The following is a 23,881-nucleotide window of genomic DNA, read 5'->3' as shown; positions in this document are numbered from 1 at the left end:
TAATAATAATATCTTACGTTGACAAAAAGCCACCAATAAGTTATTATTACTATTAATACTAATCACTAATAAAAGTAATAATAATTATAAAATAGGAAAAGTTTAGAAAACTAGGTCTACAACAAAACAATACCAATCTAACTGCCAATTGATATTCAATCATTTCCTTCTTCAATCATTTTGAAATTAAAAAAAAAACAAAAAAGTTTTAAAAATGAAAAAAATTGAAAAATCAAAATGGAAAAAAAAATTCTTTTATAAACATGTAACTCCAAGAAAAAAACAGAAAAATTAATGAAATTTTCAAGTGTTTCATTTTTTTTCAAAGTCCAACAGTCTTTTTTTTTTTCATTTGTTTCATTTTTTCATTTTTTTTTTAGCCAATGAAATGAAAAAAGTTTCATATGGTCTTTTTTTTTTGTATGTTGTTTTAGTTATTATTGTTGTTTTTGCTCTTTTTTTGTACTTCTTTATGTCACTGCACTATACACCGTACCTTACTGCACCACACCACCATATCAAATCAGCACATCTCATCAGATTAAGATGACACAGAGAAAAAGAGACAACTGAATGATCAGAAAGGAGTACAGTAGCAGAGAGGTTAAGATGAACTGGGGTTGTTGTTGGTGTTGTTAATTGTTCTTTATTCTTTGTATGTGAAGCAGGAGCCAATTTATAGTGCTGACAAGACACGGTGGCAATGAAACACTTCAGTCTATGACTGGCGACATGCCAGAACCTCATCAACTGCTCCCGGACCCCAGTGCATCAGTTGGTCCTGAAGAAAAATAAAACAGACAAAAACAGAAAATATAAAACTTGGTTAAACCAACACAAGAATGTATTCAAAATGTACATATATATATGATTGCAAACGTGTGGGTGTTTATATGGATTTAATGATATCGAAACATAGATATAGTTTAAAATAGTTTTAAAATTATAACAAAATTTTGTCTATGCATGTGCATAATACAGAATTTAAACACTTTATATTAAAAACCAAACACCCTTAGGCAATGTGTGTGCATCACTGTCATTTTTATGCCTACTTTTCCATGCTGGCATGGGTTTTACAGGACTAAGTCAGTGTTTTATGACCAAGTACCCTTCCTGACATGAATACCTATTCTAAAATCTAGGATACACACAAAGTATAAGTGCAAATAAATATATAGAGGAGAAACAGAGAGACAGTAACTATTAGACAAGACAAGCCAATGTCTAGTTAACAATATATTCAGATAATCTATTCTATCATTCTGGTGACAGGTCATTACTGAAGCAATTAAGTCTAGTTTTAAGTGTTGAGTAAATGTCTGCCAAAGGAGGACACTTCAGTATATCCAAGGATTTTGACAAGTCAGTTTTGTTCTAGCCAATCTATGACAAGCAGTTTAAACATTTAAAATTTTTTTAATCTGACACACACACACACACACACATGCAAATGTACATAATTTAATATCCAAGGTAAACTTTACAGTTTAGCCTCATAATAAAATTTGAATAAAAAAGAACAAAATGACTGGTTATTCCAGTTATATGTACCAGTGATTAATCATTATGAGTAGCCAGGCCCATCCTACTCTTTCTGGCACAGAAAAATGGTGATGATACACAAACCTCTCTCACTCACACACACACATCTATATATATATGTATATATATATATAGTACTGACTGTTGTAAAAAAAATATATTGATACCATAGTAGAGATTAATATTTTATTTTGATCAAGTCAATCGCTTGCTACTATGCATTCTGTGTGTACACTGGGTCTTCAGCAAGTTACGACTATATTCTTTTTTGCTCTTGTATGTATGTATATATGTGTGTGTGTGTGTGTGTATGTGTATATATATATATATAATATATATATATATATATATATATATACACAGCCTCCAGCCTCGTCTGGCCCCCGTGCCAGTGGCACGTAAAAAGCACCATCCAATCGTGGCCGTTTGCCAGCCTTGTCTGGCACATAAAAAGCACCCACTACACTCTCGGAGTGGTTGGCGTTAGGAAGGGCATCCAGCTGTGGAAACACTGCCAGATCAGACTGGGCCTGGTGCAGCCTCCTGGCTTCCCAGACCCCCAGTTGAACCGTCCAACCCATGCTAGCATGGAAAACGGACGTTAAACGATGATGATGATGATGATACACACACACACACTCATGTAAAATGCACCCAGTCCACTTTGTAAAGTGGTTGGTGTTAGGAAGGGTATCCTGCTGTAAAAACTACACCAAAAGAGGCAGTGGAGCTTGGTGCCGTCTTCTGGTTTGCCAGCTCCTGTCAAACTGTCCAACTCACACCACCATGGGAAATGGATATTAAATTATGACATACACACATACACATACAACTGAATGACCTAAAATTTACTGATGACATCAATCTCCTAGAGTCAAATGGAGATTGTACTCAAGGACAATTATCAAGAATGCCTCCTGCAGTAAACAATCATCTGAACTGCACCTTCCACTGTTAATCGATTATGAAGGGATGAAGATCAATGAATTCAGATATCTTGGATGTACATTGACATTCAGTGAGAGGTAATGAAGTATGAAGAGCACTAGTCTGGTAGTGTACATTCTGGAAATTGCAACATACACGAGAAAACCCTATCCTTCCAATCAACACAAAACTCAATTTCTTCAACCTTACATGTGTAATACTGCTGCTTTACAGGTGCAAAACATGAGCAATTGCTACAAACATGCATAATAACCCACACATGTATACATGTGCACATACATACATACATACACTATGATACACACATACACACACACATTTGTGTGAGTATGCACAAATATAAACAAATTATCATCACTCTTGTCCCTACTGACATGAGTCATCTTATTCCAAGTTTGGAGTTACTCCTTTCATGGATGGGTTGGAAACCATATTCGTTTGCTTCATTTCTGGCATGGTTTCTATAGCTGTTAAGTGGATACATTTTAGCATGGCACTGGTATTAGTTGTATCTTCAAAGACCAAAGAGTATCCTTTCTACTATACATGGTCTCTGTCCTTTACCCAGTACCACTGAATTGTCTCATCCTCAGCATAGCTAAAGAGAGACTTGTTTTCCCTGTGTTGTTCCTCTATGTCCAAAGCGCTGGACAAAGAGGGACCCGAAACAAAAGGGTAAAGGAAGAATGAACAAGGGAGTAACAGAGAGTTATATGACTGTTGCTGGTAAGCAGATGGGATGGAATTAACATCACTGAGTTCTAATAGAAGAGTGTTGCATGAGGTTGAAAGAAGAGAATCAGAATGAGAGAAGAGAGAGGGAGGGAGGGAGTGAGTGATAAACAGCTGCATGATGATTATTGGTAATGAAATTGAATACAAACAACATGAGTGGTATGACAAAAGAAAATAAATAGGAGGGAAACAGGCTGGCAGAACTGGAAGAGAAAGAGTGATGGGAGAGAGGGTGTGATGCATGTCAGCGTGTGGTGGAGGAGGAGTAATATGAGATTGAAGGACAGGAATGAAGTCGGATAATAGGGAGTAGGAGTGATGAATGTGAATAATGATTACTAGAAAAGGGCACAATGAGAGAGAGCTCACACCAGGGGCGGTAATGAGGAGGGGATTCATCATGAACCTATCAAATGTGTTGGTTTCATTAATTGTATTGATAGACAAGAAATAGTAATAATGGGAGAACAGGTGAGATGGTAATGATAAGAAAAAGAGCATTATACAGAGACTTAATATGAAGAAAATTGTTAGGGAGACTCAAATGCAGATAGCACATTCCCTTCTCTATCACAACCACTGTCATAATTTTTTTTGCATCCATTTCTCCATGTTTGCTTGGGTTGGCTGAGTCTTCAGCACAATGTTTCACCACAAGACAGCCCTTTGTCATCTCTCTCATGAGGTTCAGTTTCCTGCAATTAGTCTTCACCATTTTATCCCATGTCTTCCTTCATCGCTCTCTTCCAAGCTTCCATCCACTTAGAGCACTTGGCACTTCCTTATACAATTGACATCTACATGCATTATTTGCCTGTATAGTCTTCTCCTGTACCCTACATTTAGCTCCTCATATAACCAGTTTTTTCACTCACCACTTTTACATCCAGTAGAGCATACTTGCTTCATTTCTTTCCAGCTTTTGCAAACCCTTCGCATTCAAAGCCCACATCTTAGTACCATACAAAATCACATTTCATCTACAAGTGTCATATAAACAGCCCTTCACACTGAGAGGGAAACCCTTTGATGATAGCAGAGGTAACAGCTCCTTGAACTTTTCCATCCCATTCTTATTATCATGGCAACTACACTTTCAGAACAGCCACCTCCATAGTTAATTTAGTCACCTGGATAACAAAAGCTAAGAATTACCTATAATGGACCTTCTAAACATTGGAAGAAATTTCCTTCACATGTAACCTTACTGCTAACTACTCCTGTGCACTTGCCACTTATACATACAGACACACACATGTACATACAATAAACAGTTACCCTCTATCAAAATCCCCTCTGAAGCTATTGGCTAACCCAAATGCAGTGCAATAGGATTGACTCCAGAATCATGCAAAACAAACTTGTTAACCACACACCCATGCATGGTGTGCGCTTCTATCCTTTGACATGAAGAATGTGGAGTGGATATTGAAAGCAGTTAAAATGTCTACGACTCAAGAAGGGAACTATCAACAAAATAAAAGCAAAGAAGCAAGTATAGTCGCTTACTTGTGGTATGTAGAGACAGAGGCTACATAGTTTGAAAATTACTACTTGGGTGTTGCTGGTCTGAAAAAAAGAATAGAATAATAATAATAATAATAATAATAATAATAAACAATGGTTTCAAACTTTGGCAGAAGGCCAGCAATTTCAGAGGTAGGAGTTAGTTGATTGCATCAACCCTAGTACTTAGCTGGTAGTATATTTTATTGACACCAAAAAGATGAAAAACAAAAATGACCTCAGCAGGATTTGAAATCAGAACGTAAAGCCAGAAGAAATGATTCTAAGCAATTTGTTTTTGACACAAGCAAGCAAAAGGTCAGTTGATTAAATCACCCCTGATACATGAACAGTGTTTTACCGACCCTAGTGGAATTGGAACTTAGGATATAAAGAGCTATCACTGCAAAACAATTTGTCCAACGCTAATTATTTCACTGCCCTTACTGATCTTAATTTAGGCACAAGGCTAGTGATTTTAGTCAATACCATCAACCCCAATATTTAACTGGTATCCCAGAGGAATGAAAAGTAAAGTTGACCTCAGCAGGATTTTAACTAAAAAGGTAAAAAGACGGAAGAAAATACTGCAAGATATTTTGTCTGACTAACAAGTCTGCCGATCCCCTAACCTCATAATATTAATAATTCTTTCTACTAAAGGTACAAGGCCTGAAATTTGGCAGGATGGGGCTAGTCAGTTACATCAAACCCAGTGCTCAACTGGTACTTATTTTATCAACTTCAAAAAATGAAAGGCAAAGTCAGCCTCATCAAAATTTTTGAACTCAAAACGTAAAGAGGAAGAAGAAATGCAATAATAATACTTTATTCTAAAAGTGATATCTAACAGATTCAAGTCAAATTGGTGGGGGGAGCAGAAAACTGCTAATTAAATCAAGCAATACGGAAGTGACTCATAACTTAGATACAAGGTTGCAACATTAGTGATAAGGGTATATAGTCAATTATATCAATACTAGTGCTTGATTAGGACTGCTTTTAGCAACCTGGAAAAAGGCAATTTTAAGTTAATTATATTCATCAAACAGTAATGAAAGCCACTCTGAGCAGATATCACTGCTGAGCTTAACTAAACTGTATATTTTATTAGTTATATGTATGGCTTCCTTGATTTGCTAGCTTTGTAGTAGTTCTCTCTAATTTGGAATTCCATGACAGAATGGCTTAGTGATTAGGGTGTTGGATTCCTAATCCTAAGATTGTGACTTTGATTGCTGGACTGGTTGATGCGTTGTGTTCTTGAGCAAAATACTTCATTTCACATTGCTCCAGTACACTAAGCCGGCAAAAAGTAGTGTTCCTGCAACAGACTGGCATCCCATTCAGTGGGGGAATCCAGGAAACCAGCCTTATGAGTCTTAGGAAGAAGCTTTATATTTTTATATCATTGTTCAGTACAATATTATATATTTTGGACTAAGACACCTGATGACAAGTGGAGATGAAAACAATTGAAAAGCAGATATAGATATATAAATATTGAAAAATTTCTTTCATTTTTGAAGATGGGTTTAAGAGTTCAAAACATCATAATCCTATTAAAAATAACTTCTCATATATTGAGACAATCAAACAACACATGAGAAACAAAATATTTCTTCAGCCAACAGTATCAACTCTGAAACCTGTAGCCTCCGTTACAAATAAAAAAAATATCTCTCATTCACTACCACCACAACAGAATAACACAATATGAATGGCCAGCATAAAAGCCTTCTGAAATTAAGTCATCTTACAATAGGTGAGTAATAAGAGTTAAGTAGCTGGAGATATATATAAGAAAAAGGAAATAAACTTGTGCAACACATACTTGAATAACATGTCTATCCACAAACAGGAACATTGACTGCTCAGCATTACTGATGATCAATGCAGACTTCTGGTTGCGAATTGCCACTAGATGGAGCAACTGTTTCTCATATTCATGATGTGAAAATTCAAAGACAGTCTGAAAAATTCAAACAATTGGACATTTGACTTTTTTTTTCAATGTCTTTTTAATATACCAAATAGATCAATTATCAAACACAAGGGTAACACAATTAAAACTTTAAAGTTCAATTAATATTTCTACATCCCTTCATTAAATGTATTATTATTGAGCCAATTACTCAACATTAAATTCTTTTTTTTTTTTTACACATTCTTTGCTAAACTTACATGTAAGTGTATGCCTATCTCAATGGTTTTAATAAGCTTGTACAAGACAAGTAACTATTTAGCCCCAGGCAGCACGACCCACTGCGGAGGACTAAGAGAATTATCTCAGAGTTCGAAATCACGATATGGGTATATCTGCAATTTCATTTGCGATTGTACCTTACTTTGATATGTTGGCTTCCACCCAATTTCATCAGCTCATTAACTTCCAGTGCTTGTGGTGGAGTCGCTTTAGACTACTATTTCTAGCAAAACTGGTGCTATCTAGTACCTTTGTTTATATATTTGCCTTTTGGTTTTTTGGCTAACTAACCACCTATATTATTATTTATTAATATCTTCATAATTTATATATATAGGTACACACACACACACAATATTCCCCTCTACATAAGTACTATTTAACAGACTGAGATAATGTCATGATCATCGTCATCATTTAAATAAATGTTCGTGTTGGTATGGGTTGGATGGTTTAAAAAGATAGAAGACTATATCATGCTCCATTGTCTACTTTGGCTTGGTTTCTACAGTCAATATCCTTCCTAAAGCCAAACATTTTGTAGTGTGCACTGGGTGTTTTTCCTCATGCAGCCAGCACTAGTGAGATCACTATGCAGCCTACAAGACTACAAACTCTGAGGCAGCTGTGTGCTAGAAGATGAGGTGATGAAACAGGAGGGAAAGAGCCAGAGCAGAACAGGTTTCTTGCTATAGAGGAACTACAAGGTTACTCACAATGATTGGGATGAAACTGGGAAGAGATAAATATAATGGTGACAATGTGTCTGAGTGGACTCTCAAGGTACAAGAGGAGTAGAAGTGGAGTGTGTGTATGTGTGTGTGTGTGTGTATGTGTGTATGTGTGTATGTATATATATATATATATATATATACACTTGCATCAGAAATTAATTAGCACTTCTCAAATTTCTACATTAAATAGGTTAAATCAATTAACCTATGAGCTGTTCAAAACGTCTTACGCGATGAGAAAACTTAGTATGGTGTGATTTCGGTCCTTGTGAGGCGCTACCTATATCTATTAAACAAAGGAAGATTTGTCTGCATCCGCACTCCAAGTTGTTGTTGCACTGCTATGTCAACATCATAAGGCTGTAGACTCTCAAACTGCTCTGCAAACAAAGTTACGTCATCGTTCTGTGCAACAGTGAACTCGCAACAAAGCAATAGTTCGAGATATGGCCACTAGGTGACAGCACATACCTTGAGTGAAGAGCAAATCAAGGGTGCTAATTAATTTCTGACGGTAGTGTATATATATATATATATATATATATATATATATATATATATATATACACACACACACACACACATAATTACATACACACAATAACTCTTCCTCCAGTGACAAAATTAAATTATCATGACAGAATTAGGTTTGGCATAAATTGCTAATCTTTTATTATTTATATTTGTACTTTGCAGTGTATTTTACACATATCTTGCATGTTTATTAAGTTAGGTTATTTTAGCTGTACTTTAGAATATTGAATACTATGTGTTACATACAAATAGCATGAGAAATATATTCAGCAATATACACATTAAGCTCCTACTATTTAAACTGGTGGAGCACTTTCCATGTATAGAAATTATTATGCACAAGTCATTTGTATAGCAGATTCCATGTCTGAATGATTCAACCAAACTAATTTCATGTAAAGTGACAAACATTACTAAAATTTCCACAATCTACGCTCACCCCATACACACACACTATACAGTAATTTACTTTACCTGCAGAGGCTTAAACTTGCCATTGTCTCCTTTCCATCTTGAAAAAAGTAAGCATTCAATCTTATCAATGTCCTTACGGGGCCACAACATGAAATCCATGTCTGAAGCACAACCCAGCACATCCTGATGTGTAGATAAATAGAAGATATAAAAAACATTGCAACAAAATTTGGAAAAGCAAACATACACATGCATGCATGTAGCTCTATGTATGCAAATATGTCTGTATATATGTGTGTATACATGTATCTATGTATAAAAGCATGTACTTATGCATATACTTCTATATGTATACATGTGCCTCTATGTATAACTGTTTGTAGATATGTTTTGAGTGAAATGTGAATGGTGTAAAAGCATAGAGGGTTCATGTTGTTCGGTGCAAATTTTTGGTTGCATTTGATGCTGCTGCTATGATGAAGATTCAGTGAATTTTGGGAAGTCTAAGTCAACTTGGAAAGTGGTTTGTAGGCAGCCAATGTAAAGCCAGTATAGATGCATAGCTAGTTAAGGCTGGTGGAAGGATGTTATTGACATTATCCACATACAACATACGTTTTACAAGGATGAGACAAGGGTATTTAGATATACGTGCAGCATGTCATATACAAGACATATTTTTCACTTTTGAAAAATTATTTTTACTAAAATTTTTTACTGACATTTTATCATGTAACTGGTATTTTGATTATGACCATGTCATCTTAGTGGTGTGTCACATTTAAGACATGAAGTTTTGTTTTTAATATACTGTTATATACACTTTTGAAAACGAGAGTAGTCTGTGAGCTGTTTTGTTGCTAATTCTGCCAGGGTGAGCAACCATACTGAGAATCCCTTGTTTCTCATTAACTGAAGAATTTTTCTTCACTGCGAAACTAAGTCAAGAGTGGAACATAATGAGATACAATGGAGTATCATGGAACAAAAGATAAGCCAAATACATGCATATCTGATACTTTTTTTAATTAATTCTTTGAATTCATTCTATAAAGAGGGGCTTTGTTTCTGACTAAGAAACAAAGCTCCGTCACTGTAATTTAAATATCAACTTTACAGAGTTAGATGTTAAACTTAAGAGAAAAGAAGTGACAAAGGAGTGCAATAATTATGACAAGTCAAATAATTAATGGGAGAAAATGTGAAAGGGCTAAAGAAGAGAATATTTGAGATGAAGAATTTACAAACTTACCTTCCTCATTGATTGCCAGCGAGTGGCATGAAGTTGGACAACATCTTTATCCAACAGTTCCTTTGTACTCTCATAGGAATAAGCTTCTTCCTAAAAATGGAAATCAAATAAAATTCAGTATATAATAATAAATAATTAAGAAAATGCAGATGACCAATTCAATAAGATAGAAGACAACCAGACAAGAGGTTTGTATCCTTGCAACATCTATTTCCATCAGTAGGTAGGTACTACATTGTGATAATATTGACTTGGGAATACATGGCAACACTGTAAACATTAACAATTTAAATACTTGCTATAATGATAGGTTCAATATTTTCTTGCAGGAACAATTTCATATGCAATAGACTATCCAAGAGAGATTTTACTTTTCATCCCACCATCTTAATACCAGGGACAAGCACTAGCCCAATGGTTTATGGAGATCATTGAAGGGACGTAGAATAAAAATAATTTTCATTATTGACTATACAGGCAAAGAGCAAGAAAATACTATGAACAATGGATGCTAAAATTTGTAGAGCATCAAGACAAAATACTTTGTGGTGTTTAGTTACATCACTTTATATTCTGAGTTCAAATCTCACCCATGTCAATTTTGCCTTTCCTCCTTATGAAGTTGATAAGAGAATACCAATATATTACTTATTTTATCAACTACTATTTCTACTTTCATCACTATTTCAACTATTATGATCTCAAATTTTTTATTTTTTCTTAATTCTCTCTCTCTCTCCTGATTTTCCTACTGTTCATTCATAGGCAGCCCTTTCCTACTGGGCAAAGAAAATCCAATTTTGAGAGTGGGGGAAATAGGTGCACCATGCCACTTGGTTTAATACCATTATCAGGCTCTTGGGTGCCCTTTGGCAGAATTCACTCTGTTGCAAGCATTCGGACCAGCCTTCTGGTTAGGAATTTTAATAACCTTTCCATGTACTGCCACCCTTTACACTTCTCTCAATGCCAAAAAATAGATCCAAACCTCTTGGCCAATTACCTCTCCTCTTTTCAAACATCTGAGAATTTCTCTCCAGCCTAGATCCCACCTCTTACACATATACCACACACCCTATTTCTTTTGGGGACTCAAAATCCTCAACCCAGACCTAGAACCCATCTCCCTTGTTCAGGTTACACTCTCTACCCAGATTTCACTCTAAAGGTGGTGTCTGTAAATATATAGACTATACTCTCCCTGTCTCTCACTTGAACTTCAGCAATAACTTACAATTTCTTTGTCTTAAAATCTTCCTCTCTTATTTCCTCAAATAAATCTGCTCCTTCTATTACTCTCTGCATTCCTCAAACCACTAGCAACTCTTTGACCACATCTACTCCTTCATCGAGAACATATCTCTCACACTCTTCCCTCTCTGAAATCATCATCTCCCATTTATTTCAATGTTCACAACTCCTCATGACATTCACAGTCATTCGACACTGATGCTGTCAGTGCAGAAACCAAAAATCCTTTACTATTGCCATCTTTTTACATTATCTTATTTCATCGATTCGCAATCATTCAGATCAACACAAGAAACTCCAAAACACACTTCTTGATTTCTTTCTCACCTCTACCTAACTGTGTCTGTACCTATAAAGTGTTCCAGCTTTTGACTCGCTGCAACTGTCCACACTACACAGTACCCCTTCTCCCAGGAGTCAATGCCACTTCAAGCATTTAGAAGCAACGCTACAGATGTACCAACACACACAAGATTGAGACATAGCCGACCTCACACACTTCTCATGAGGAATTCCAGAAGGAGCTTTGTGAGACCACTGCTGAGACGCTTCCGAAAAAAGAAAAGTTGTTGGAAAACCAATGATAGCAGCGACTCCATCTAAGAATATCTGAAGAAGGAATTATATTCCGAAATATCATCAGACTATGGATAACTAAATTACAACAGGTATATACCTCCCCACTTTTTTTTAATATTATAGTGCGTTGTACCATTCAAAACTTTTTATTCTTTACAAAGAATACACAATGCTTCACGCGAACTACAATACTCTCCTATTTCCCCAGTACTTTAGTGATTCTGCTAATACACCCCTATGCCTTAATAATAATTATGAAGATAAGTCTAGGGCTAGGCACAGTTAAATTGACATCATTACTTGCCTGGAGTTTATTCTATCAACCTTGAAAAGAGGATAGATAAGGACTACCTCTGAAAGATTTCAAATCTGAACCTATGAAAACCAAACTAAATACTGCAAGGTAATTTGTATTTCACTCAACAAATTATGCCAAACACTACACCATCCTAACAATAATAATGATAGGCACTATCTCCACCACAAACAAACCAACCCACTAAAAAGAAGAAAAAAACTTACCCTAACACCTCGTAAAATACTGTCTTCATAGTTGTTTGTCATGACAGGGAAAACTTCTGCAACTTCAAAGAGAGCAGATGCTTTTTTCTGAAAAATATAAGAATAATTTAGATAAATACATTTATGTATGCATGTATGTGTATCTATACATGCATATGTGTAATGTACATACACGTGTGCGTGAGTGTGCACAAGAGGCACAAGCATGGCTGTATGATTAAGAAGTTTGCTTTGCAATCATGTGGTTTCAAGTTCAGTCCCACTGTGTGGTACCATGAACAAACATCTGCTTCTACATCCCGAGACTGACCAAAGCCTTGTAAATAGTTTTGGTAGAAAGAAAGTGAAAGAAGCCCATCATATATGTGTATGTATGTATATGTGCCTCTTTACATTTGTACTTCTCTGAAAATTGCTGAGCTACAAAGAGTAAAATTGTTGTCATTTCCCCTGCCAACAAATCATCTGCTGGCTTTTGTACTTTTAAAGACACATGGAAAAAGTGACCTCTTACTTGAAAAACAAGGGTTAGCAACAGGAAAGGTATCTGATTGTAGAACAACGCCTCAATAATATATTCATCTCACCCATGCTAGCATGGAACAGTGGCCATGAAAATTAAAACAAATACACATAAATATATCAAACACCACACACACACACAAGATGTGTTTTGCTATTTCATGGGCAGGTTGCAATTTATAGGCATAAGAGAATATATTCTAATGAATCCACCTGGTATTAAAACATCTGAAAGTGATGGACAAGCAAGATAACTTGCATCAGGTGCCATTGCAAGAGCAGTAGAAAATATTTTGTTATCTTTCTAACTTGTCAATACCACATACTCGAATGAGGCCAGACACAAGCTAAATCACCAAGGGACATACCAATATAGGGTTCTTACCTGCATATAGTAACAGACAGCAGTTTAGCTTGCACCTGACAAGTCACAAAAATGAGTAAATAAAGTCTACTGCTCCTGCAACAGGAGCTGATGCAAGTTATCTTACTTGCCTATGACTTCCAGGAGTTCTAACAACAGGCATATATTCTCTCGTGCCTATAACTTGCAGCCTGCCCATGAATTTGCAAAACACATACCTTGTGTATGTGTGATCAATATTGTTTATATCCCTCAGGCTGCTTCTCATTCATATTTGAATATATATATATAATAGAAGGCAAACAACAGGTATCAAATCAGATTATGACATATTTATACTAATATAATAATAAGGAAAACAAATACACAAAGGAGCATAAACAGCATCATCATCATCGTTTAACGTCCGTTTTCCATGCTAGCATGGGTTGGATGGTTTAACTGGGGTCTGGGAAGTTAGAAGGCTGTGCCAGGCCCAGTCTGATCTGACTGTTTCTACAGCTGGATGCCCTTCCTAAAGCCAACCACTCTGTGAGTGTAGTGGGTGCTTTTTACGTGCCACCTGCACAGGTGCCAGACAAGGCTGGCAAACGGCCACGATCGGATGGTGCTTTTTACATGCCACCGGCACGGGGGCCAGACGAGGCTGGCAACAGCCACAATCGGATGGTGCTTTTTACATGCCACCGGCATGAGGTCAGTAAAAGTACCCACTGTGAGAAATTCATAATAGTTGCAATGTAACCAGGCAGACATCAGGAGACAGACAGGAAGTCCTTAGCAATGATAATAGCTTGGTAGCTATTACATTCCTGTATTTCAAGTTGGAGTTTAGGTACAAATTCACCATATTAGAAGCTGAAGCTTCACTGAATTTCAATGTAGTCAATCTCTGGACAATATTATAAAACAAAGTGAATTCTCTCATTCAAGTGGCTTGCCTTTTACACCAATCTCTCTTTTGTCACATTTCTTCATTCAACCTTTGCATATAATGTCTAACTAGCAAGAGACCCAATACATGCCTATGAATCTCAAAATAAATCAACTACTTTCTTAACTGTGACAAACCAATGAAGTGTGACTACATAACCACTCAAGTTGTTAGAAATAGCAAACAAATGTCCCACAAACACACCATATTGTCATTAAAGGAGAGCATACACAATAACAGTTTATACTATGTTTGGAAAAAGCTAAGACATCTTTGATAAAAGATTACCCAACAATAAAGAATAACATTAAGTACTAAATGTAAGGAGAACTAGGTCTCCTCATGTTCATTTTGCTATTTCACTGGTAGAAATATATAGGCAAGTCAGTAAAAAAATATTTTTATACATCTCAAAACGATACCTTTTCAATAATCAAGCCTTTCTTCATTCTAATAAGAATGAAGTGCAAACTACCTTGTCTTAAATGTATACTTTATCATAAAATATATAGGCACTTTTTTTTTCAACAAAGGATGCACCATCCTTTCACATATGCACCAAAGTAGCATAGACCAATGAAATTTCTAATATGATCAATCACCTTGCCTGAAATAATAGCCAAACCTAACTCATATAACACAATCATCTTTAAAAGATAGGAAATATATAAATAATACACTCATGAATACACTATATCTGGAATAAAAATGGTCACAGCTGGAACAAATTTGATCATAAGTGTGTTTATGATAAGAACTGACCTGGACCTAAACAACCACCACTACTGCCAGTATAGCTGCTGTTCTTATATTAACACCCTGTGCTACAGGTTAATCTCATTATTTGCAAACAGTCAACAACTGGTTCTGTTCTTAAGTTACACCCAACTTGAAAATAACTTAGATACAGTGAAACTGAATTTTGTTATCAGTTTATTAGTGTTTGTGAACATACATGAAGTACAAATATCACAAAATATTCCACTTTCTGTTTGGTATCAGATCAGCTCAAAGTCAATGTATGTCAGTAAAAACAAATTTTATACACATAGCAACAGAAGAGCCACATCAAATCATTTGAACATCCTGAGGTTTTTACAGCTTTCCTCAAGCCAAGTACCATTTAGAGCCATTTATCAATTAAGTGAGAAAAAGAAAATATATAACTGAAGATATGACAATGTTCAGACAATTAAGTAAAATGCTCAGGTATTTTGGAATGAATAAGGCAGAGGGAATGGGGTTGTTCATTAACCTATATTAGTAGTAAAAAAAGTAAAGCTCTTCTCTGAGTCATATAGATTCATAGGGCCAATTTCCCAGTTTCCATGGTGTGTGTATTCCCTAACTGGACAGGATGCCAGTCCCTCAAAGGATTACTCACTTTTGCCAGCTGAGTGAACTGGAGCAACATGAAAGAAATGTTTTCTGCTCAACAACACAACACATCGTCCTGTCCAAGAATCGAAGTTACAATCTTACAATCACTAAACCACACACATCCACTAACCTGTATTATGTCACATACAAAACAAGGTTTCTTAAGGGCATATCCCATCTGACAAGGATGAAAGCTAAGAACTAGCACTTTGGAATAACTTAAAGTGTGAAAGTGAATTTTGCTAACTAGATATGAGGTTTTTTACTTTAAGGTTGCGTCCTTAGCAAAAAAGGGGGTATCTAGTTGTAAAAACAATTGCTCCAATAAGTAAACCATCACACACGTGCAACCATAGAAAAATGAAAGAGAAAAGTGCAGGCTCCATATCATCATGGTTTGGATGGATCTGCAGTACATCATTTGTAAAGCAACATTTACTTCTAACCTAAATTACTTCATTTCAAATATTCTATAGCCTATATCTAATATAGCTAGCCCATCAAGTACTACTGATTCACATTGTATTCCACACCAAAATGATTCTTGCCCTCAGTAAATAAATCTGACTTCAGTAGCCATATCACTTTCTCCACTATACAATCTTTCTCACAAGTTAATACACACCCAATAAGGCAGCAAGCTGGCAGAATCATTAGCATGACAGGGAAAATGCTTAGTGACAATTTGTTCATCTTTACATTCGGAGATCAAATTCCACCAAAGTCGACTTTGCATTTCATCCTTTTAGGGTCAATAAAATAAATGTAATTTGAGCATTGATGTCAATTTAATCGAATAGGCCCCTCCTCCAAAACTGCTGACCTTATGCCAAAATTCGAAACCAATATTATGCAAGCAATACTCCAGGAAACAGATTTATTAGCATTCACAGTAAGACCCTCTGCAGACACCAGCTGGGTTTCACTGCTAAATACCAGTTACAAGATCTCACAACTAAAAGAAAAATATACAAGTCATCTACTCAGTTAAATTTTACACACAATGAAAATATTTCTTTAAAAAAAAGTCTTGTGTGTAGGTGTAATTAGGCTTATAAACCCATAGATTTTTTTTTCATGGTTTCTTTCATATTTTTGTAAATAAAGTATGCAATGATTTTCAATGTTCCAAAAGTCTACACAGAACACTGTTTTTTGTTTTCTGTTGGCCCAAAACAGCATTGTTTACCCAGTGGATGGATTTATTAAGGTAATATATTTTACACCAGATTCTCGTAAAGACAACCCTATTCCATTTAGAAGTCAACCAGATAAAGTATGCGTAGGTTAAATGTTACTCACTTCATCTATCATTTGTAAGAGCGTAATATCTTGTCTGCTTAATTTTGTACCACTCACAATATGTTGATGTACTCATACAGTAACCCTTTTGATATCAACCTGCCTCAGACCACCCCAAGTTCTATAATAAACTTAATCTTTTAAGGTGATCTAAATTATAATCTTCTGTCAAAATTTTATGCTAAATTGTTCCAGACCCCAGCTTAAAAGTTAGCAAGTTACTTTACTAAATTCTTATTTATTTTTAAAATCAATTGAAACAAAGGCAGCCTATATTATCACAAATATGGTAACAAAAGGTTTAAATCAGCAATACTAGGAAAATGTTATTGATTAATTTAGTTTACCTACTAACAAAACAATAAGAAAATGGCAACTTTTTCTTTTGTCAGCAGAGACCTCTCACAGAAACTTCACAGATATAAGATTGGAGAGTGTTCTTGCTATGTTAATACACACATCCTTGACTACATTCAAATGATCATTTGACTGGTTAGTAAAAGATTCATTCCTCAACATATCACTATCTCTATATTACAGAAAAGCTTCTTCCTTTCTGCTGCTTCTGCCAAACTACAAAGCCTCTACTCCATTGAACTTGGTTATATACACACCACCTCACTTAGACACCCCTCTCAGATCTCATATTAAACACTCCTCCTAAACTTTCCTAAGATTGAAACTTTGGAATTAACATTCCAACTCAGGTTGGATTCAAAGCAAATATCAGTCTCACCAGTATGAGAAAGACCACAAAAGATCACGGACACTGTTCCAACTCTTCAATAACTTAATGCAGAAGGACTAAACTAAGTTTTAATTATGTTATCCAAGTTTTTGTTTTGTTTTGTTTCTGTTACAATCTCTTACTTTGATTTTAGAAAAACTTAATTCCATTTACCACATTCAAATGAAAAAAAATGGAAGTTAGCTCTATTTACTCTCAGAAATGGAGAACAAGAATGAATGAAATACTGAGCTCCTGATTCAGGAATTCAAAATCTGTTTGTCTCTCTAAATAAGAGAGATTAACTATTCCACATGTCACCGTTCTAAACTGTTATGAGAAAATAAGTGCACTTTGAAGTAATCCCATTCATTTGGAGCATTCTCATCTCTCTCACCTTTCAGCAAATTAGGTGGGGGTTGGGTCACTTCGCTCCCTATTATTATTCAATTATTATACAATTGAAAATACAAAACCGAAACAAAACACTACACTCTTCAAGGCCCACTTAGCCGCAGTAAGTAGTGCAATAAAAACATGAAATATGGTAGTGAGACATGATCCCTGAATGTAGAGGAGATGCAAAGATGGGAGAGGAATGGGGCTAGTTTCTCTGCTGAATGCTTAATGTAAATGTACATGTTCAACAGAGTTCTAATGTATTGAAAGAGAAGTTAAGCATAGGAGGAATTAGATGCTGCACTGGTTTGGCTATGTGATGCAGATTGATGCCAACAGCTCCATAAAGAAGTGCCAACCTCCCAAAGTAGATGGAACAGTGGAGGTGGGAAGACTCCGGAAGTCATGGGGCAAATTACTGAAGGACAACCTCAAGACGCTGAACCTTTCAGGCAAGATGACAAAGGACCAAGATGCCTCGTGCCTTGCTGTACTCAAGACCTGTGCTTCACAGTCACCCTAGTGAAGAGAATTGACCTGCAAAAGTTCTTCCAATAGACGTTCCTGTTAGAAATTGGCCAAAGAGAAGTTGCGTTGGAATCCTGATATCATTCATACATGAGAGATGCTGACCATCTAAGCTGTATTTTGAGGAGGATGGCTTCAATACCTTAAATGTTGCATTTTCTTAGTACCTCATTGTTATGAATATGATCACTCGGTTTTATGTTAGAGATAGTACACAAGCATCACATATGCAAAGCATCGAGCTGTTTGATGCACTTCCAGTAAAAAGTCAAAGATTCAGCACCATAAAACAATGTTGTCAAGACTACCAACTGATAAACACCAACTTCCAAATTCAACATGTTGTAACTGTTCCAAAGCCTGAGATAAAGCTTATTGAAAGTGGAGCTATCCTTCACGATTCTGGACTCGATTTCTTTATCCATCTTAGCATCACTGGACACAATAGAATCAAGATAAGTGAAGGAAGAAACAGTTTTTTAATTACTTTCCCATCAGCATATATACAGTAGGGGCAACAGCAGAAAGATGATCACAAATGCTGAGGGTCAGACCAAAAGCCTTCAATCCAAATTGTTTAGTTGCTTTATATATATATATATATATATATATATATATATATTATATATATATATACATACACACACACACACACACACACACATAAATAATACAGGGTGGGCCATATCAATAGGGCATTTTAAATGCTAGTATTTTGGATTATAAAAATGACAGAATACCAAATATATTTATTACATGACTGTCCCATCATTATGGCCCACCTTGGATATACATACATAAACTGGCACTCTGTTGATTACAAGGTTCCAGTTGATCTGATCAATGGAACAGCCTGCTCAAAAAATTAACATACAAGTACCCGACATGCATACCCTTAACATAGTTCTCAGGGAGATTCAGCATGACAAGGCCGACCCTTTGAATTACAGGTACAACTCATTTTCACCAGCTGAGTGGAATGGAGTAACATACAGTGTCTTGCTCAAGGACACAACATATTTCTGGGAATCAAACTCACAACCTTATGATTGTAAGCTGATTACACTAACCGCAAAGCCATATACATATATACTAAGCAGTCACTCATAAGTATGACCAGGTAGCTTGTATAATTCTTTCACTAATTGTTTTAGATGTCAATGCAATAAAGAACAGACACCCTCTGATCCAACAAAATTTTAAGGATGTGACAGCTGAAGAGTGAGAGAGTGTACTTTGCTGGTACACATCTTTAACTGAGTAGGCTGGGATAGTGCTCAAGGACATGCTACCCAATCCAGAAACCAAACCCACAACCTTATGATTGTAAGCCCAACACCTTAACCATCTAGCCACATGCCTACACACACAACAACAAATGGTGACATGTTAATTCAGCATGGAAAAACAGACACAGAAATGATATACCATATTTACTCATGTAGAGTGTCCCAAAAGTCACTGATGGGTTTCAATTTTTGATAACCTCCTTAACTTTACAAATAAATGCATGAAATTTTGATACAATATAAAGGACATAATGGAAATTAGTGTACATGAGTCGAATTTTGCAACACCACTACATCACATGAAAAAGACATCGCTTAAGTAGCAGCCATTTTCAGCTTCGCACGCCTGTGCTCTTTCCAAAACTTGCACCATAACGCCCTCCAGAGTTTCAGACCCTACTTCTCTGATTTCTCTATTGACGTTCTCCTTCAGTTGGACCAGGGTCTTTGGTTTGTTGACGCAAACCCTCTCTTTCAGATATCCCCACAAGAAAAATCCAAGCTAGTCAAGTCTGGGGAACAAGAAGGCCAGTTAACATTGCCATACCATAGCAGGAGATTATTCTCTCTCCAAAGCACTGCTGTAGCAACTGCATTGTTTCTCTTGTAGAATGAGCAGTTGTCCCATCTTGCTGGAACCATGTGTGAGGTTTACTCTGAATGGTCTTCATGTTCCCCATAGTTGACAGGCCGGGATTTTTTCTTGTGGGGATACCTGAAAGAGAGGATTTACATCAACAAACCAGAGACCCTGGTGCAAATGAAGAACATCAATAGAGAAATCAGAAAAGTGAGATCTGAAATTCAAAGGTATTATGTTGTAAGTTTTGGAAAGAGCACTGGTATACAAAGCCGAAAATGGCTGCCATTTAAGCAATGTCATTTTTCATGTGATGTAGTGGTGTTGCAAAATTTAAATTGTGCACATAAATTTCCATTATGTCCTTCATACTGTATCAAAATTTCATGCATTTATTTGTAAAGTTAAGGAAGTTATTAAAATTTGAAACCCATCTCTAACTTTTGGGACACCTTGTATAAGTCATACTATTTATACATAACCTTCAATAACCAAAAACACCAGGAGTGCAACTCGTACACAAAGCTAAGAAATCAATCTTGTGTTATAGAAGTTTTCTACTAACTTCATGCAAAATAAGGAGTACTACCTACAAACTAAGTATGGTATATATGTATCTAAGTTTGCATCTATATATCAACTGCCAGAAATGATCTTCAACATATAGCCAATAATGATCCTATATATTTCATGTTACCTTGGTTTTTGCATCTCTCTCACTTTGCATCCTTGAAATTTATTCTCTCCTCATCTGAAGGCACCACTACACATTAGTATATAGTTTGATGATTTAAGAAATAAAACAGCAGAAACATTATAACGAGACCTATTGTCCAAGAGTAGTTGGCAATTGTTTGTTGTAAACTGTTATTGTGGTTGTCCTGATTTCTGTGTTCATCATATCATACAAAGATTTAGGAATTCTAATATATGACTTCAGAAAATGATTCAGCTGCTGCAACCAACAATTTCAATAAGTACATAGAAGCTCCTATTTTACAGGCACTAAAATTGTGTAAGAGCATACTTGGCTGCTATGTTGAGTAGTTTGAATCACTGTACAGAAGTTCCATCGCTGCTTTGAATACAAATACTTTCTAAGAGATAATTATTATATTAAGCAAATTGGGGGGTAAAAACAAAATCCCTTTCTTCAGTCCACAATAATATTGGTTTCAAATTTCGGTGGGGTGGGCATGTCTATTACATCAACCCCAGTACTCAACTGGTACTTATTTTATTGATCCTGAAAAGCAAAATCAACTCCAGCAAAATTTGAACTCAGAATGTGAAGATGGGCAAAATGCTGCTAGCCAGTTTGTTGCCTTTAGCACACAATAATCATCATCATTTAACATCTGTTTTCCATGCTGACATGGGTTAAACAGTTTGACTGAAAACTGGTAAACCAGGGGCTGCACCAAGTTCTGGTCCGATTTGGCAAGGTTTCTACAGCTGGATTAACCTTAACGCCAACCACTCCAAGAGTGTAGTGGGTGTTTTTTATATGCCACCTGCACAGATGCCATTGACATGACACTGACATCGGCCACGACTACAGTCTCACTTGGCTCGACAGGTCTACACAAGCACAGTATATCACCAAAGGTCTGTCACCTGTCACTGCCTCCATGAGGCCCAACACTCAAATGGTGTTTATTGGAGACAACGATAAATCATAATGAACATACATTTCTGAAATATAAATAACAAATTTAACTGTTGCAATCATGTTTGGGCTCTAAAAACATCAAATTAGTGATTACAAAACTAGAAAAGTTTAAAAAATTAAAATAAAAAAAACTGATACATACCTTGTCTTTGAAATGGAACATAATGTACATTTTGAAGTCAAAATGATCTGCCAAAGATTCTCGTTTCTTTCTCAGTCGATGCCTCAGCCGGTTCACAGCCGTCTGCTTGCGTGTATAGGAATCCCCCATCCTACAGGTTTTCTCTTTTCTTTTTATTTAAACTATATGATTCCTCAACAACAGGATGAAACCTATTATAGCACTAAGGAGAGATGAGCTTGAAAACTTATAACTATAGACACCTAAGATGATTAACAAACTGTTGATGACAAAAGGAATGGGAATAGAATGAGATCAAATAAATTAACTGTAGATTAACTTATACACACTGTGGAAAAAAAAATCATTAAAAGTAATTCGTTTTCCTTTTCTTTATGTAGGGGATTTACTTCATGAAAACTTAAAAAAAGGAATAGTATATCTTGAATTTGCTGACAATTGAAAACAAAAAAAAATGAGAACCAAGGAAAAAAATTAAAACTGTTGTACTACAGGAGTCAACAACAATCTTTGAAAAAAAAAGTTCGCAAACCTATGAAATATTGGGAAGTAGTTTCAAATAGAACCTTACTTGGAGAAGATAATCATATATAGCCAATGGAATTTCACTCCAAGACTACAAAAACTTTTAACTTGTACAGTATCGACTTGTTGTAGTCGTGCTTGTACCAATTGAAGACTTAATTCTCGTGCCCAATATCACCTCAAAAATTATCTTAATTTCTTTTATTCATTCTTCCATCTTATTTGACAAACTATGTTAACACTATCAGTGATTTGTATATTTTTAATTCTGGGTTTTCTTCTTTTCTTTTAACTCCTGTCCCTTCATCAAAGCATCTAAAAACCTAAAGAATTTTTTTATTTTTGTAATTATTGAAAACTTTTTGGTCTGAACCAAATTTTTCAGGAAAAAAAAGCTGTGCTGGTGCTTTTTTTTTTCTCCCTTTTCTCTTTCAATATTTCCTAAGTATTTGCCATAGTTGTCACCTGTTTTAGTTTAGAACAAGATTTTCAGCCCTTATTATATCCATACCGCAGATATATTTTATATAACTCTTTTTGCCCAATAGTCAAGTCATTTAGTATTATATACATGTAGACTTAAACATACTGGTTTTCTCAGCAGAGAAAAGGAATGGAAAAAGGGAATATGGGATTGTGTAGATTTATATTTATATATATATTTTTTTTTTTTTAGTTTTTACAAACTAACATACAAATATTTGTGGGGTTTTTTCATATTATAAATCTACATTTTTAAATATATATATATATATTTAATTGGATTTTTGTGAGGTTTAAAAAAAAATTCTCACCTTCACGAACACAACAAAATCTATATTTTGCATCACTAATACATTTTTTTGTAGATTTTTTTTCACAATAGTATGATATTAATAAAATGACATTAACAAAAAATACATTTTAATTTTTTTTTTCTTTAACCCACTTTTTTTCTTTCTTTTCAAAAATATATCTTTCCCAAAGAAACTTCAAATCATTTATGAACTTCCAACCTATTCACACAACTATTTCATGCTCACACATTTCTATTATACATGTACACGTCTATTGTACACTCTATCATGAAAAAAATTATATATATATATATATATATTTACTCAACAAGATTCTAAAGGAAAGAAAAGAGAAGTAATTAGTGATGCTATTAGGACTGACGAATGTGATGGTGGTGGAGATGGGACACCGAAATCATCAACAAGCCCATGGACAATATAATGAGTTCTTCGCAAAATAGACAGACCCACCGAAAGGTCTGCTTCAAAATGCGACTTCGTCATTTTTCCTACAA

General features: G+C 35.5%; 1 protein-coding gene across 1 annotated transcript; it reads right to left on the bottom strand.

The window, feature by feature from the left end:
* Positions 1 to 368: 368 nt before the first annotated feature.
* Positions 369 to 23,220, bottom strand: LOC115218882 (uncharacterized protein C6orf62 homolog). The gene is made up of 7 exons (XM_029788866.2): positions 22,066 to 23,220; positions 12,227 to 12,313; positions 9,875 to 9,964; positions 8,683 to 8,805; positions 6,569 to 6,706; positions 4,738 to 4,797; positions 369 to 781 (listed from the first exon to the last, which is right to left on the bottom strand). The coding sequence occupies exons 1-7, from the start codon at positions 22,192 to 22,194 to the stop codon at positions 719 to 721; spliced, it is 690 nt and encodes a 229-aa protein (XP_029644726.1). The 5' UTR covers positions 22,195 to 23,220; the 3' UTR covers positions 369 to 718.
* Between the last annotated feature and the right edge of the window lie 661 nt (positions 23,221 to 23,881).

The sequence above is a fragment of the Octopus sinensis genome, linkage group LG14 (assembly GCF_006345805.1).
Source record: "Octopus sinensis linkage group LG14, ASM634580v1, whole genome shotgun sequence".
Taxonomy (NCBI): Eukaryota; Metazoa; Mollusca; class Cephalopoda; order Octopoda; family Octopodidae; genus Octopus; species Octopus sinensis.
The sequence above is the reverse complement of the archived record's forward strand: the minus strand, read 5'-3'. Positions and strand labels throughout refer to the sequence as shown.